Below are 18,241 nucleotides of genomic sequence, written 5' to 3'. Positions count from 1 at the left end.
ACGGTGAAGCAGAACGGCGAAAACACTCTTTACACCTCCCGCCATTTCTCGCCACAGACAGGCCAGGGGAACTTGTATTAATGTTAAATAATCTCACAAAGTGACATTTTCATAATGGGGGACCTTTAAGGAAAACATTGTTAAAGATCCTGTTCTGGGGGTCAGAAATAATTACGCATTAGCAAAAAAAAAGGGTAGCTGGGTTCTCAAAACACACGTAACTGCTAAGATGTAATTTCTTGTTTTATCTACTTATGTGGACACCTGACCTCACATTAGCAAACCAGCCAGGGTGAAAAAAAAACCCTCAACTTGGTCGTGTTGCTGACAAGAGGTCACCCGGCATATCGTCATACACCATGTTCTAGCACAAACCTAAACCCCATGGCAACTCCAGCACATTGCCTGGCAACCTTATGCAAGGAAGGGGGGGAGGAAGGACAGGGCGCGGTGGCGATGGAGAGATGCAGATGTTCCTGTTACGGCCGTGTCACCGATACGTTTGACCTACAGTCTTTGGGAGGCCTTCGGAGAATGCAGTGTGTTTTCCTAGCGCAGCCCTAGCAGCCCGGCATTCTTGGTGCCGTGCCCCCGAGGGCAGATGACGGTGCCAACATTACGTAAGTGGCATCCCTGCCCTGTCACAGCGGACGGGGACTACCCAGCTCAGGACCCCCAGCCCAACTTTACTTCACGTGTGTGCGTGAAGATTTATAAGATTTCAAACTGTTCAATGTAAATGTATGAATGTAAAAAAAGTCGTCAGGATTTACAGAAATTAATAGATACACACAAGAAAAGGACGGCTTGCTAGTTAGACTTGGAAAGAAGGAACTAACTAGCCACCTAATGCAAATTAGGTTTTATAATGCATTTTTCAAGTTTAAAATTGGATGGGCTCAATGCAATTCCCAAAACACATCTCACAGAGCATTCTCACAGAGCACAAGCAGTGTTGCCCAATGTGTGACCGCCGTCACACAAAAACGCACCCGAACACACAAAACAGACAGACAACCATACAAGAATTCAGACTGGCACACATAACCGAAATACACAATTTATGTGTACAATTATACCAATTATATCTTGTATTCATACCTAGCAAAATAATTTATCTTAATTTCTGTTGCTTTTGTCATATTTCCACTTACATTTTCTAGCCTTTGGAGAAATTATGAATAGTCTAGGTAATCATTAATTTTTTTAATTAAACAGATCTGTGTGAGTAGAACACAGAACAGGGGCAGTGGGGACCTAGCGTTTAAAGAGGCGGCCCCGTAATCAGAAGGTTGCCGGTTCAAATCCAGATCCGCCAAGGTGACACTGAGGTGCCATTGAATAAAGTACCGTCCCCACACGCTGCTCCCCGGGCGCCTGTCATGGCTGCCCACTGCTCACCAAGGGTGATGGTTAAAAGCAGAGGACACTGTGCTGTGTTTCTCAATCACTTCACTTCAGTATTTCCAAAATATGCAGGAATGATATTGGAGGGTGAACCGTAAAGGAAAGCACATTTACTTGGTCCCTGGAACGTGGCCAGGGATAAACCCCTCCAAGCAGTCGAGGTGGTAACAACGACCTCTGAGAATTTCCTCCACATGCAGAAGAGCTGGGTTTCGTGCCGTTCCGTTTTAAATGAAGACGGCAAAACCAGCCGTGGCCCTGATTCTGCCCATGGCTCGGAGCTCAGAAAGCAGCCGAGCAGAAGCTGCAATCTGCCATGAGGAGGCCTCATTAAACTGCCAGTAATTTCCCGGCGTAAATAATGTCGTCTTTTTCAAACATCGTACCAACAGGGCCGAAGCCAGGCATTTTCTTCCACAGCCTGTTTTTGAGCGAGACGTGGTGTAGTTTGGAATTAAGTAGGATTAGGTCAGAATGTGAAAGAGCGTGGCCTGAAAAGGTCGCGCGGAAGCCGCTCGCACCGCAAGGTGTGCTGAGGGGTTTAGGAGCTGGAACTGTATAAACCAAGTGGTGGGCAATGAGTGCTTGTTATAATTTAAGCTGTCACTAAAACCTCCTTGGGACCAATATCACTTAAATCACAGTCAACAACAGATTAGCATTGAGACGGCTAGCGTTCGGTTCTCCTTTCACGGACTATAAATATCCCAGAGTGCTCTCGCCCGCATGGTCGTCGCAGCAACGCCCGTCCGATCAGCAACGCTGAGAAACGCTGCTTCACCAAAAGTGACCATTTTGCTGCAACATCAATTTTTATTTTTATTTTATTCAATAACATCTGAGTACAAATAAGGTCTGGAAGATATTCCCAATCTCAATATTTATTTGCTGCATTAAAAAAATTATGATTTAAAAAAAAAAAAAGATTTACTAATATATGGCCAGCACGTGAGGTGATCAACACACTCACATCTTCACAGATCTGATGGTAATCATGCAACATTAATATCCATCCAAATTAATCATTTCCTTTGAGGAAATCTGTTAACTTATTCTTTTAGCCTCATAAAATAAAAAGAAACTGTAACATTTTGTAATATTTAGTAATATTTTGATAGATTTATTTCCCAGGTCTGATGTGTGATGCCAGCAGATGTTTCAGTATTTTGGTAGACAAACAGTGCTGTGGAGAATCTTGAAGAGAATCCTCAGCAGGTCCTGGGAAGCATTGAACAGGAAATCCTCCATGAAGGAAAGTTGGGGGCAATTTAGAAATAATGAAAAAGTTAATATGAAAATTGTAATCTGTTGCATAACAGAGCAGTACTGAGTTTAATATTAAGAGTCAGACCCCGGGTGCCAGGTTAACTAATTTACTAATTGCACAGCCTACATCACCGGGGACGGCAGTTTCATTACCGATCCTTCGCTTGTACCTGTCTGCTGCTCAGCGAATCAGTGAAGGAGAGCAAAGAAACTAAATTAAAATGGAAAATTTAATCTATGTAAACCCCCCCCCTCCCACTAATTACTATTAAAAATATAAACGGAATGAAGGCAGAAATGTCACTTCTTCCTTATGATGTCCTAAATGAGGATTTAAGAAATGAAAGTGTGTCATTGGAGCTTTAACAGATTTAGTAATGATACCAAATGATTCTTAATAGAACGTTTTTTTAGGAGCTGTTTGCATGACCCGCCAAACAATGAAGATCGGAGGAAAATGAACAGGATTTTTCTACTCCATGATAGTGATTTTTTGGAGCGACTTCTGGAGCTTGAATGCTTTTTGTAGTTTTCTTTTTGGACAGCAATGTCTCTGAAGTGTTCTGACTGAAAAAAAGCTGCCTGTCATTTTTTATGGATTATACCATTGATTTCTTCTTCTTAGAAAAGTTTCTGTAATTTCAGGCAATTCTGTAGGACAGGTTGAGTGATTTGATGTGTCACCCCCTCGCCGGGCCAACAGAACGTCACAGTTACATGTTTTATAAAGTTTTTTTTCTGTGAAGTTTGTTTCGATCGAATCGCTGCTTGGCAACCGAAAGCCCTGCCCTTAATTACAGTGTGCCGCGCCCAACTCCGCCGCTCCCATCTCGGTGACTCAAACCTAAAGCCGTCTTCAAGGAAGGGATTTTGCTGAAATATTAAGTCAAACAGAGAGTCACACAGGGGGCAGTCACAGTTCCACATATCTCGCCCGTAAAGACCGCCGTTTAGGACAAATCCTTCATTATGTGATTACGGGCTGTTATTGTTACGAACTGACTTGATTGGCCGTTTATTTTTCCTGTTAGACAAAAGCGTCTGACAGCAGCAGCGCCATTGTCTCCTCTCCTGCCGCACCGCGTCCCGAGGCAGCAGGAATTACAGGACCACACAGCGTCTCTCATACCTGAGCAGGAGCAACGTGGGATCCGCCCCGAAGGCCCCCTGCCCTCCTCACCTACAACCTCAGAAGGCGACACATGCAGCAAACCCCCACGCCTGTTCCACGCTGGCGGGTGCACGGTAGCCCTTGGGTGATGCAAGCGAACAAAAAGCAGGGGTCCTCCATGCAGCCCTCGGGGGTAACATTTATGGGTTTTTATTAGCACAATTAAAAGTTTAGATATATGTCAGAGCCATAACCAAATGTAAGGGTCTTCATCAATTTCTAGGCATTTCAAGCCCGTCTGTGTAGATTACGCCGTCTTGGTTTACGAGTGGACGCCTTGTCCTGCACGGTGAAGCCCAAACTCGGCTCCACCATTACTCTCCAACTGTAATACATTAGCGGGATTAAAATTCCAGAGGTAAGCCCCCTCAAAGACCAACCTGACGGCTTTCCTGGCCTCCTAACTCTTCCCCCCACCCACGGGCCTTGGGGCTTGACTCAGCTCGCACGTAATTTTCCTCCACGCACATAAATATCGGTGCATCGATAGATCTAGGGAGGGTTCCTGAAAATAATAATAAAGGCAGAGGATAACACGGAGAGCTTCGGAGGAGATCAGCGGGATCTACCTGCCCAGATAACACTTCAAGTGGGATGAACCCATGATAAAGGTTACAGGCCAGCGTGCATAAATCGAGTTGGGAAAACGGCAAAGTAATTCATTAGCAGCGGGTGGGAAGACAAATAAAAAGGGTGTAATTAAGACAACGGGCTAAATAAAGTCTGAACAACAAACACAGGTGATGACAGACTAAAGAAGGCAGGCGCGCACACACACACACACACACACACACACACACACATCTTGAGCAGCGAGACGGGCTTGTTTTCCTTTCACTAACACAAACTCAGACACCTTTAATTAATCTGTATTTGTACAAGCGGCCCCCGAAAAGATGGAGGCCCTTGGGGATATTTTCCAACAGGATTATCTCGGGTTTAAGAGCAGCCAACCTCACAATGACCATTGGAGAGCTCCAGCAGCAGCATCATCTGGTACAGATTACACCCCCACCTGAACCAGCAAACTGCTGCCCATTTTACTGAGTTCTACTCAGTTTGCACGCTTGGCAAAAGGAAGAATTACTGCATTACAGCATTTAACTCTGATCTGCTCACAGCCACCAGGACACTGGGCAAAACGTCACATGAGATCTGTTTCATACACAGTGACAGTCATCACTACAACCTAGCATCTATAGCAGGATTATCACCTTTGAGAAACTGGTTGGAGGGACTGTGAAGTCAGACCCTTCATAATGTATGGGGCAGTGGTGTCCTAGTGGTTAAGGAAGTGGCCCCATAATCAGAAGGTAATCAAAGTACCGTCCCCACACACTGCTCCCCGGGCGCCTGTCATGGGTGCCCACTGCTCACCAAGAGTGATGGTTAAAAGCAGAGGACACGTTTTGTTGTGTCGCTGAGGGCTGTGCTGCAGTGTTTCACAATGTCAATCACTTCACTTTCAGATGTGACCGTTGATGAACTTGATGAGGTTGGATGTGGGGTTTTAGTTGATTTTAGGCTGTTAGAAATGTACTTGATTCTCTGCACTGTGACTGCTGTGTAAATGAAACACACACACACACACACACACACACATGCATAGAAATTAGGAAGATATAGAGGAACAGCTCTCGCCCGTGTAAGATTCAGCGCCGCAACTGCACTTCTGCTGTCACCTGCTGGAAGCACGAATAACAACAGTCAGCATTCCAAAGCATTCCAACATTTCAAACAAACAAACAAACAAAAAATCAATTAAACATTTCTATATTCCGTATATAATTTCTTCAAATAAGTTCAAGTAAATTATTTACTTAATTTTAAATCCACATCATATTCAGATCACAATTGTTTCCCTGATCTAACGTTTCTTTAGTGTACAGGTAAAAAGTATTGATTAATTAAAGGAAAAAAACAGATGCTAATGAGTATGGAATAGAGAGCTGAATGCATTTTATTTGTCTTATGTGGGTGCACTACATCTGCATCACATGTGGATACTCCCATTGGCACTAACTGTGGCTTGGCACAGTTCTCTATGGAAAAAGACAGGTGGTGCATGTGATATCTCAGAGCTTTAGTTCACAGAGGTTAATAAATTGAATTAGCACTTCATAAAAATTAAAGCCTCTCAAACATAAAGCACACAAACGAAAGCAAACTCAGAGTCCAAACAAACTCAGTTTCGGTGTAGTCCAGAGCATGATTTAGTTCATGCAGCACTTAGAGATCAAAGGATGAGTAATGTAACTTGCAGATAGAACAGGAATTGACATAAAGACGTTCTATAAAGGAAACAATATGGACACAAATAACTGATTCTTTAACTAATTCAAGTCCAAATTCTATTTCTTTTTAGAAGTTTGTCTGACCGTTATATAATATAAACTGTGCTACAGTTTACTCAGTGCCAGTCGGATGGCCAGTTGCCATTTTTCTCACCTGCACCCTTCACACGGACCAGGTGGAGGAGAGAGAGGGTTGTCGGCTATATAAGATCACAGTTGTAACCTCCTTACTTGGCACCAGAGCCTGCCTCTGTACGGTAAGTTGCCCATTTTTTGGTGGTGACCACAAGGTGGATGTGGTGTTGCGTGGTGACTAATGAGATGTTTCTTCTGCAGATGTTGTTGCTTTGGGTTGCGAGTCTTGTGCTTGGCCTGCTGGGCCCTGGACGGGGTGAGACTGCGGCTCAGACACGTAATTACTCATGAAACGGAGCTGAACTTGGCTACATTTTTTGCTCTTTTCTGCATGGCTTGACAGTGAGAGCAGATGAGGTGTGTTATGAGAACATGGGCTGCTTCACTGACGACAGGCCATGGGCTGGCACCGCTGAGCGACCCGTCGCCCGTCTGCCGTGGAGCCCTGAGAGGATTGCTGCCCGTTACCTGCTCTACACCCCACAGAACAAAGAAGACTTTCAGGTGAGTGGCCCAGAGGGCCCACATACTGTAGCAACAACTAACTCTAAGGCTGAAATGTTTTAGCTTGAATAAAAATGAGAAGAAAGGCCAGTAAGTCCCATTGTGAATCTTTTAGCAAATCTCAACAGACAAGGATGTCATAGCTTCATCCAACTACAACCCCAGCTTTAAGACTCGCTTCATCCTCCACGGCTTCATCGACAAAGGTGATGAACATTGGCTTTCCAACATGTGCAAGGTGAGAGCAAAATGCACCATCAAAGTTCTCAAAAATTAATGCTGCATGCATGGCTAACAACTGAGATTGACCTCATCTCTATAAATCTTCCAAATGGCATCTAAAAGATAACAAAACCCTGAAAGTAAGTTTTGATACACATGGCCTGTGAGAATATGGACAAAAGACAGATCTGTCTCTTATGAATATGTATGAGTATTAATACAGCACCAACGGAAAACTAAAGACTCACAGTTTTGAGTCCTTTGGACAAGGCCTGTCTCCCATGATGGAAGCCATGATCATTTTACTACTTTGAAGAATTTTGTTCACATCACATCTCCTTACAGGGAATAAATGTGAAAACTGAATTAAGACAGGAACAAACCAAATCTGCATGACTGTACCTGTGTGTGTAGCTCATGCTCTCTGTTGAGGATGTCAACTGCATCTGTGTGGACTGGAAGAAAGGCAGCCAGACGCTCTACACACAGGCAGCCAGTAACATCAGAGTACTGGGAGCAGAGATTGCATACATGATCTCCATCTTTAAGGTCAGTAGCTTTCCTATCAGTGCAGCCTCTTCCAATTTTGAAGATCATTCAGACAATCTGTCAGCCAGTTTGTGTATACCACCCCCCCTCCCCATCCCTGTGTGTTGGACTGTTCCGTTGCTGAAGCTGCATGCAGAATGTCAATAGGTCAGGAATGGGGCAGAAGAGGCAAAGCTGAAAGGATTCTATATCTAGTTAGTGTTCTATTTAGTGTCTTGAGAAATGAAAAAAAAAATTCACAATCATTCATTAATTAATACAGAAAGACATAAATACATTCTGATATGCTGAGATGTTACTGGAAAAGTTATCTTGCCAAATAACTCAAATAAGTCTGTTAATCTCTCTAACCATGGCACATGGAAGTTTCAAACCAAGTCTCTCCCATGCCCATATTAATATCTCTGATGTAAAGCTTGTTTTCAGAAACACTATTTTTAGACACATTGTGATCATGTGGTGACAAACTGGCTATAATAAACACAGTTGTGTATTTGTGTCAAAGCCCTGAAGCCAGGCCTGGTTTGGTCAGATGTAGGGCCCTCAAGGTCACTTAAAGTGCCACAAAAAGGCCCCAGGCTCCCAGACTGCTTCTGCATGAAGCCGAGGCTTTCATTACGTGGCAAGGCACGCATGTTAAACATGATCAGGCCAACATGTGGAGCAGAAGGTCACGCTCCCACAGAAAGCAAACTGAAAGCTGCTGCCACGTGGTCGTTTGAATTCAGAGGTGTGATTGCTTCTCAAGCAATTGTTATTCGTGGCAGGTCTCCACCCGTGAAATATTCTTAATTTTTTTTCAAAAAAGCTTCAGTGGTCCTTCAGTGGTCCGTTTTCTCTCCGTAATTACTTTTGCAGGATCATTTTAATCAGGGACCAGAAAACGTGCACGTGATTGGGCACAGCCTTGGTGCACACTGTGCTGCTGAAGTTGGACGTAGGACTCCTGGACTTTCCCGCATCACAGGTACATATTCTACTCATGGAAGATGGCGAATCTACATTTTATTTAATGGTTAAAATAATGTTGCAATGTTGGGATTCATTTGTTTATGCATTATTTATGTGACAATTTTGCTGACCAACTTCACAATAAATAATAGTCAATTGGCAGTACAGTTTACTTTATTTACTACAAAAACAAGCATTTAAATCTTGCTGATGCTGAGAAATAGTCCTTATTGTTATATTGATGCATATAGGTTATTAAAATGGTAAATAAAAGCTTTTCATAAAGCTTTTCACACGCCATAATCAACTTTCTGTAGGATTGATGTGCAGAGTCTGGTCATGACAAGATGGTATTTAGGGGGGTTGCGTTTGTTAATTCAGCCAAATGTTCATTGTTTAAATCCACCAGCCAGCTCACCGTAGTTCTTTTTCCCTCTGTCATTTTAGCACTTGACCCAGCTGAACCTTACTTTCAGGGATGCCCAGAACTGGTGCGTCTGGATCCTTCTGATGCCAAGTTTGTGGATGTGATTCACTCAGATGCCCTACCGTTCCTTCCTTACCTGGGTAAGGCCTTCCTATAGATGCACTATTCCTGTCTGATGCTCAGTACTAGTCACGCAACAGATCAGTTCCTATTCCAAATCTAAGACAAAAGAACAATTCTCACGCTGAGCCGCACAGTGTAGATACTGATACTGAAATGTGTTCATGTACATATTTATGCAACTGGTGGATCTGGAGTGGGGAACAACTTCTGATTTCTTCCAGGATTTGGAATGTCTCAGGCTGTCGGCCATATTGATTTCTACCCCAATGGTGGAGATCACATGCCTGGCTGTGATAAAAATATTATTTCTACAATTGTGGACCTTGATGGCATCTGGGAGGGTGAGACACACTGTTTACACAATTTACAAATTAGCATAAAGCCTCTGGTGGACCTCAGGTTCCTCATAGTGATACGCCAGAAAATTCTAAGATTATTTTTCCTTTTCACAGTTGCTGTGTGTTGCAGGTTAATTATTATTCTGGAAATGCTCAGTGTAGTACAGTTAATATCCTTCCATGCTGTGTTTTTGCAGAATTCACAGTGGATGTCAGTCAGTAATAAACGCATGTGTTCTTATCACATTAAAAACACATTAAAAGCTTCACTTTGACCACAACACCGAGGGTTTTGTGTTCAAAAATTTAGTTTGTCTGTTGCAGAATTACAAAACAAACAGATATCCTATTGCTTGAATTTAGCTCCGTTGTCGTTGGATATTGACACTTTTTTAAAGTCTGAGTAGAATTACAGGCACTGTAACAGAAGCCTGGGTGTCAGAAGACGTCTGAACATCTCCTGCAGATTTTAAAATGACTCACATGCACCCAGCCAGATTCCCCACCGAGACCGCAATGATAGAAGACAGAGAAGTTATAAAGAAACCATTAGCACAGTTTTTCCAGTTGGACTTGCTGGACAAAAAGGTGCTGCTTGCCAGTCAGATCGAGTTGCAGCATTTATGCCATGGCTGGCCACGCTGTACGTGTGTTTTTGGAGGGGAATCAGTGGCACTGCTGAGTGATGCTCTTTTGATCCCTTCAGAAAGACACAGGGAGCTAATTCTGAACAGGCCGAGATCTTGGAATGGTTGAGGTTTGACCTACACTGTGGAGCATCAAAAAGGGACTGTCGTCTTTCCCTCTCCTCACATTAACATAATCCCACGTGGCCCCTCCCCCTGGTATTTTTTTTCCCCCTCGTCTACGTTTTTTAACTTTGTATTCATTTATCTTTTTCTAGGCACCCGTGACTTTGTGGCCTGCAATCACCTGCGATCGTACAAGTACTACAGCGACAGCATCCAAAATCCGGAGGGCTTCGTCGGGTACCCCTGCAACGACAACAAGATGTTTCAGAACGTGAGTTTGGGAGGGGTGGCCATGGGGTTGAGGAGATGCGCTGTTTGAAAAAAGATTTCAAACAGGCTGGTATGATGGGTTGATAGGGGCGGCATGGTTGGGGGGAGGCGAGTTTGCGGGTTTGGCCACCTGTCATGTCAGACGTGACACTGATACATCTGCCAGCGCTCTCCGCGGCTTGAGATGTTGATTTCCCAGGGAGGCCTGAGAATCCCACCCTGCCCCCTACCATGGGTCAGGCTCAGCCATGCCTTGTTCCCGTCCCAGCAGCTGTCTGAGTTAATGACACTTCATCCTCTGGCTTGGGTTCCTGCCAAGCTAAACATGGCACTCGTATGACCAGAGCTTTATTCCTGAGAGGGCGAGCCGCCCTGTCTCCCTGTCGTGTCCCCACTCCTCATAAACGCCCTTGGGTGTTATGTCTTCAGCTTATTGACAGCCACGAAATGTGCTGTCCCCACACCGTAAAGCATGGCACTTGTCCACACGTAAAACCTCTGGAAAAAAAGAAGATCCTGTAAATCCATCGGTGTTGACATGTGGGCAGGAACAAAAAGCTTCGGTGACGAGGCGCGGCGACAACGTACACGCTGAATTATGAAAAAAGAATTTAGTGTTATACACTGGAAGGAACTCTCAGAGATGTGGTGGGGTCGCTTCTGGAACGCTCAGGGCTTAGGTTGTGGTCCCCTGAGAGCGCTATAGGTCTGTGACATCCCGAGATGCCAGAGATAATTCCCTTTTGGCTTTGAAGCTGTCACTCATGCACTTCCGAACGGCCTGCGTCTCACTGCAATACAGCATGCATGGTACAGCATGAGCAACATGGTGGCAGTCACACACGACACATGGGAGAAACGGCAGATGATTGGAGGACCATGGTCTTGTTTACGCACTATTCGGATTATGATTTAATATCAAATTATGCCACATCTAAAAAAATCTACAGAGATCCCAGTCTCCCAGTAAGGGTAGTGGTGGCCTAGCGGTTAAGGAAGCGGCCGCGTAATCAGAAGGTTGCTGGTTCGAGTCCCGATCCGCCAAGGTGCCACTGAGGTGCCACTGAGTAAAGCACCGTCCCCACACACTGCTCCCCGGGCGCCTGTCATGGCTGCCCACTACTCACCAAGGGTGATGGTTAAAAGCAGAGGACAAATTTCACTGCGTGAACCGTGTGCTGTGCTGCTGTATCACAATGACAATCACTTCACTTTCTTCTCTTCTCTAGAAACCATCTTGCATGTTTGCAACCTTCTGCAGTTCACAGGCAGCTTTCTATTTCCGAAATCTGTGGGATGAGCCTGGGCAGCTAAAATGACCATGATGAATTGTCTGTCTCTGTGCGGTTCTGTCCTTCAGGGCCAGTGTTTCCCGTGCCCTAACAGCGACTGTCCTCTGATGGGTCATTATGCAGACACCTTTAAGCTGCCCAGTGGGGGCCAGAAGTTGAAGTTCTTCTTAAACACCGGTGATGCAAGACCTTTTGATCGTAAGAAGCAAGACCTTTTGAACTTTCACTCTGCTTATGGGCATCGCGATGACCCCACCTCAGGTTTCATTTAGTACAACTTCAGCTGAAAACTGCATACTCCTTTAGATCATCAGATCACCGTAGGGTGCTAATATTAAATTATGTTATGATATTTTGAGGTTTGGGGTCAGAAATGAGGCTGTAATGGGCAATTATTTAAAATCATACACATCACTATTGATAGCTATGTTTTTTAAGGCCAATTAATTCATAAAGGATATGTGGTAGCCTCCAGAGCTACACATTGAAAACTGTATAATAATTCAGTTAGAAGCTATCGTCAGAACTGTGTACACCTCTGTGGTCTCCTCTGTGTGGTTTCAGGTTATCGATATAAAGTGACAGTCACGATTGATGGCTCTCGAACTGTCACTGGATACATGAAGGTTGCACTTTATGGCTCCCAATCTAACACACGCCAGTATGAAGTCCACAGGTAAGAGCATGTTAATGCCTTTTTTATCCTATGAATGCATTCAATCCTGAATTGAAAAAGTTAATGACTTCAATTCTATTCATTGCACAAGTGGCTTCCTGAAACCAGGAAAGACCTACGATGTGTTTATAGACACTGACAATGATGTTGGCGATATCATCTATGTGAAGTTCATCTGGAACAACAACATGATCAATCCTTTACTGCCCAAGTTTGGTGCTACAAAAATACTTGTGACAAGGGGACATGACAGGAGAGAGTAAGTCTGCTCTTGCTTGCTATTGCAATTTACAGCCATAAATTTATTTTGTCTCTGTGTCTGTATTCATCCTTATGCAGGCTGATTCAGTGAGGATAAATTTGTCTACTGAGACATTCCAAGCACGCTGGAAACAGTGGAAAGCTTTCTGTAATTAACCAGTTTGGTCAGTAGAGGGAGCCATGTTACCAGTAATGTACTAAAGAACATTGTTTTGCCACCTTGCTCTCATTCTGAAGCCAAGAGCTGAGCTTATGGCCCTGTGTCTCAAAAAGCAACTTTAAGTAAAGTAAACCTATGAAGGGCTGGTATACACACACAAACACACACACACACACACACACACACACACACACACACACACACACACACATACCAGCACCTGCTGACTTGCTCTGAACTACTTTACATTGGCTTCATTCCTTTCTCATCAGCTTCCAAAACATGAAGTGGCACTGAGACAGCTGTGGATTCAGGGCTGGTTCTAGACAGGCATATAGGAGGGGCAGTCAGAAATGTGAAGGGGGCACATGGTGGCATCTGAGGCGGAAAATGGGTGAGGTGGGGTGGCGGTGCTCTGGATAACTGTTTTTGTCATGTTACTGGATTGGACTTTGCCAGACCTCAACCCTAAGACCTGGTCCTACTTGGGCTGAGTGTAGGGTCTAGGCACACAACCCGCCTGACCACGACAAGGTGGTAATCCCTCAGGAGGGGGACTGCTTCCACTGAGCCTCCTGCTAATTTTACTCTTCCCTGCTTGTGCTGAGCATACACCGTGCAATTCTTCCTGGTCGTTTCCTGCCATGGGGTTCAACACCCAGCTCAACCTGTACAAATAAATCGCATGTGACGAAAAAGTTCTTGATTTATGTGCACACACTGTGCGGTTCGAGGCTCGGATGCCACCTAAATGCCCACATCAGTAGTGATGCTGAACAAAGCCAATTGGTGACAGAAAAATAGGAAAAGAGGCGCAATTCGAAGTTTGACCGATGAATTATGAATTATGTTACACACACTAACAGACTGCTCTCTGTGTGCAGGTTCATGTTTTGTGGGGACGAGACGGTTCGCGAGAACATCCTCCAGACCCTGACTGGCTGCCAGTAAACGGATCAATAAAGATCTCTTTCTCACACACACGTCCGCTAATGCCCTGATGACTGTGCTGCAGTTCCCGTTACCTATTTCAGCCTCATTCCTTACACACACACACACACACACACACACACACGCAAACACACACACACGTTCCCTCGCATTCACCCGGCCGCCCCTTTAACATCTGTCACGTCGATTTAAAACACGATCAAAACCGTCTCCGTCTTCGATGCTCGAACCCCCACCACCCCTCCCGCCGCTCCTTAACAAAGGCCGTCATTCCTTGCGGCTGCTCAGCCTTGGCAGAGATGGAGGAAGCTAATCATTGCTCTCATTAATGTTGACAGAATGAGTGTTTTTGCATTTGTACAAAAACACAAATCGCTGCTAAATTACACGTTAAGATGATTTCACCCTCTTCTCTTGCCCTGACAACAAAGAGCAACCCTGCCAAAATTCGGCTCTAATGTGTCACATATATGTGTAATTTCAATAGGAGCCCCCGTGTGTGTGCCGTACGCTCATTAATCTGTCCTTGCGCCTTTCATCGCCTTCTAAAGTCCTGATTGCGTGTCATTGTTTTGGATTCATTTATTGGAATACTCACCCTATAATCAATGCCGCATAAATAGGCCCAGTGCACGGGGGGGGAAAAAAGCAAGCTGCCATTTTCATCAGGACGCTAACAAAGTGCATTTTTGTATTCACACTGACTTCTCGCCTATCGGAGCCATCAGCTGCACACAATACGGATCAGGGGAGTCTGCAGGCGCCGGTTCGGGACTACATTATGGCATTTAACACGGAATTAACTGCTGTGCATAAGTGTGTGTCTGCGCGCGCGTGTGTGTGTGTGTTAGAGGCAGGGATGGAAAGAGAGAGTTCGGGGTCTCCTGCATATCCATCCATTCCCTCTCTGCCCCTCGGTTTCTTCCTCATTGGCCAATTCCGTGCAGAGGCTAATGACAGAATAGCTCGTTAATTCCAGTAATCGCAGCGCGACCGTCTGAGGGAATTTCTACATGACAGGTCGATGATCGGTGCACCGGGGACGGCTTGGGAGAACAGCCGGGTGACAGGTTGAGACGTTAACAGCACAAATAAAGAGGCACAAGGGTTCAAAAAAATTAATCAAATCGGATAAAGTAACGTCGAGCTGCGCAGAGGTTTCTCGAAATGCGAAGCCAATTAACGTGGTGCATGTGGAGCTGTGGAACACGCGCTGCCTGTTACAGTAGGCCCATCTGTCCACGTGACAAGGACGTGGAGGAGATGCAACGTCTTTTGAACGTGTGAATATTAGGCGCAGGGTGAGCCTCAAGTGAGACTTGAAAAACGAGATGTTCGTTGTCTGCGCTGCCGTGTCAGGCCTCCCGGGCTCCTCTGCAGGCTGTGGTAGAAGGTCGTCTCGTCTGTCACCAGCACTTGGGGCCACTTATCATGGAGTCAATCACGTCTTTGCTTTTCTGAGCTGCCTGAAACAGCGCATCAATAACCCTTAATAGTCTGTGGCTATTGACTTGACCATATTTGGGAGCTGATGCAATTAATCAGAATCCACAAAAGTTGTGTTGATGACTTTACTTTGATGGACGGCCCATTAGGGGAAAGGACAGCCCTTGAAAACACCGTAGCAACTGATTTTTTGTTTCTAGCTCTTTTTTTTTTAACCTGTTTACTAAATCCACCACCCTCCCACCCCACACATGGCTCAATAAAAATTAAACATGATAATAAGAGGAAAAAATAATAAAACTAAACCTGTCCTGCACGGGGTTGAGTAGCTCTCCACAAGCACTCGTGTTAAAATAACACACATGCTCGCTGTGATTGAATAAGAAGTGGTCGCATTTAGTTTCATATTCCAGTTGTTGGATCATTGACGAGGGTGCTTGAGACTGACGACAATGAAGGGGCTGGACTGAATGATGTGGCCATATTATCACTACTGCAGGCCCTCCAAAGCAGACTGAACCGTGACGGGAATACAGAAATGCGGAATATTTTTTAAAATGGGGGGAACTAACCTAAGTAGGCCAGTGAATCTTATCATGTCGGTAATGCATGACAAAAATTTTAACTCAGCCTGTAGTAGACATGAGCACCATTTACATTTACCACACTGACCAAATCAGTGTGAACCATGCAGTGGTAAAAGATGAGTAGTTCAGAACTTCTAAAAGCAAGCAGAGGTTGATAGAGATGAAGGACCCTGGGTGAGTCCCTGCCCTATGCCCAGTGTTCTGTGATGGGCTGCAGTACTTGCAACCCTGATATGGATTAATTTAGATCATTTAACTTTTATTTTACTTACATAAAGTGAATGTGGAGTAATGTGATACACAGCACAGCACACAGAGACACAACAAAATGTGTCCTTTGCATTTAACCATCACCCTTGGTGAGCAGCAGGCAGCAGTGACAGGCACCCAGGGAGCAGTGTGTGGGGACGGTGCTTTGCTCAGTGGCACCTCAGTGGTGGATCGGGATTCGAACCGGCAACCTTCTGATAACGGGTCCACTTCCTTAACCGCTAGGCCACCACTACCCCTTGTGGGGCATATTATACATATATCAAGATTTTAATGTCATTATGGAAGTCATATACATAATGTGTGACACACACACACACATACAGTACAGGCCAAAAATTTTGACAGACCTTCTCAATTCAATGTGTTTTCTTTATGACCATTTACATTGGTAGATTCTCACTGAAGGCATCAAAACTGTGAATGAACACATGTGGAGTTATGTACTTAACAAAATGTGGAGACCTGGCCTCCACAGTCATCGGACCTGAAGATGGTTTGGGGTGAGCTGGACCTCAGAGTGAAGGCAAAGGGGCCAACAAGTGCTAAACACCTCTGGGAACTCCTTCAAGACTGTTGGAAAACCATTTCAGGTGACGACCTCTTGAAGCTCATCGAGAGAATGTCAAGAGTGTTCAAAGCAGTAATCAGAGCAAAGGGCAGCAATTTTGATCGTTTTCATAGTTTTGATGCCTTCAGTGAGAATCTACCAATGTAAATGGTCATGAAAATAAAGAAAACACATTGAATGAGAAGGTGTGTCCAAACTTTTGGCCTGTATGGTGTCTAGTACTTATGTAATGTGCCTTTCCTTTTTATAATCTTCATGATTGTGTTGAAATTCTCTTTACCTATTTCAGTCTAATTGATTTATTATAAAGATTAAATTAATAATTAAAATAAATTAATAATTTCATAGTTCCACTTGTGGGACTAATACAGGATCATCTTATCTTATCTTATCTCATCTCATCTTACCTTACCATGTATTTCTACTGTCCTATTGTCATTTTTGGTGATGTTTCTTGCTCTATGTATAAGCCTTAACCTAAATGTAAGACATTTCACTGAATTGAAAAATAAGTGCAACAGTAAAATGTGAAACTACTTAGAAATCCTTGTATAGAAAATGAAAACATCAACTGAACACCATAATTTTTGTAGATATTTAAGTGTCAGAAATTAAGGTACGTTATATATTATGGATTTCATAATGCAAATACCAGAATTGTGTTTCTGCCAATATATGAGATTTATACTTTACATGATTATTAAAATCTGTTATGACGAGCTGCTCTAAATTGGGGGTCAGTAATTAAATTTTTATTCCTGAAGTCTCCACAAACTCTAACTCTCTACATGTCCATTGGATGGCAGTGTTGATGCTCGGGAAACACCCACAGTTACGCTCCTCAAGGAGGCGTGTTGGCGAGAAAGCTTTCCAGTGTCAGTGACCCAGAGACCTTTACAGAAGTGGACCAGTCTCTACCAGTCGTGTCTCAGACATGCAAAAAAATAAAATAATTTGCTTCAATTAAAGACTGTGCATTAACAATTAAGAATACACAAAACAAAGAATGTGACAGCACATCGCATGTGTGGAGGGAACGTGTGTTCTGTATGTAACCATGTATTCTGACAATGTATTTATACATCACGAGTCTGGCACATGGCCAGCGATGTGGCCTCATACCTCCCGAGGTCTCCTGCAGGTTCTCCGGTTTCCTCCCACTGTCCAGGGGCATGTGGAGTAGGTGGAGCGGTATGTGTGAGTGAATGGTGTGTGTGTGTGCATGAACTCTGTCATGGCCTGGCCGTGACCCTGAGTAACCGGACGAAGCTCTTATCAACAGGGCGTGAGAGAGACTCAGTCTGGTACACCAGTGAATTTCACTCACAATTTGCAATGCAACCGTTCCCTCGCAGAACAATCATCAGAATATTAGAGCTTGTTCAAACAGAACATGAGAACTTTTCTCTCCCATCCACAAATAAAAAGTAAAAATGAGAAAATACCGTGTAGTGTCACCAACTTGAGTGAATTTAGAAAATAAGAATGTTAATTGGGCTTAAATAACTCAGCAGATATTTCCATCCTGATCATGTGTGCCTACTAAATAGCAAGGTCTTCCAAACATAAAATACCCGAACTATGATTGAAAACGACATCATGTAGCCTTCAAAAACCA

The 18,241-nt window shown here is 44.1% G+C and overlaps 1 protein-coding gene across 1 annotated transcript; it reads left to right on the top strand.

Annotated features, from left to right (window-relative positions):
* The first annotated feature begins 6,474 nt into the window (after positions 1-6,474).
* Positions 6,475-13,749, top strand: LOC114795996 (pancreatic triacylglycerol lipase-like). The gene is made up of 12 exons (XM_028989774.1): positions 6,475-6,517; positions 6,623-6,777; positions 6,893-7,015; positions 7,414-7,548; positions 8,407-8,515; positions 8,947-9,066; positions 9,271-9,390; positions 10,292-10,410; positions 11,770-11,899; positions 12,266-12,377; positions 12,469-12,636; positions 13,683-13,749. Exons 1-12 carry the CDS (start codon positions 6,475-6,477, stop codon positions 13,747-13,749), a joined length of 1,401 nt encoding a protein of 466 aa, XP_028845607.1.
* Positions 13,750-18,241: the final 4,492 nt, after the last annotated feature.

The sequence above is a fragment of the Denticeps clupeoides genome, chromosome 8 (genome assembly GCF_900700375.1).
Source record: "Denticeps clupeoides chromosome 8, fDenClu1.1, whole genome shotgun sequence".
Lineage (NCBI taxonomy): Eukaryota > Metazoa > Chordata > Actinopteri > Clupeiformes > Denticipitidae > Denticeps > Denticeps clupeoides.
Note: the sequence above shows the minus strand (reverse complement) of the source record. Positions and strands in the feature narration are given on the sequence as shown.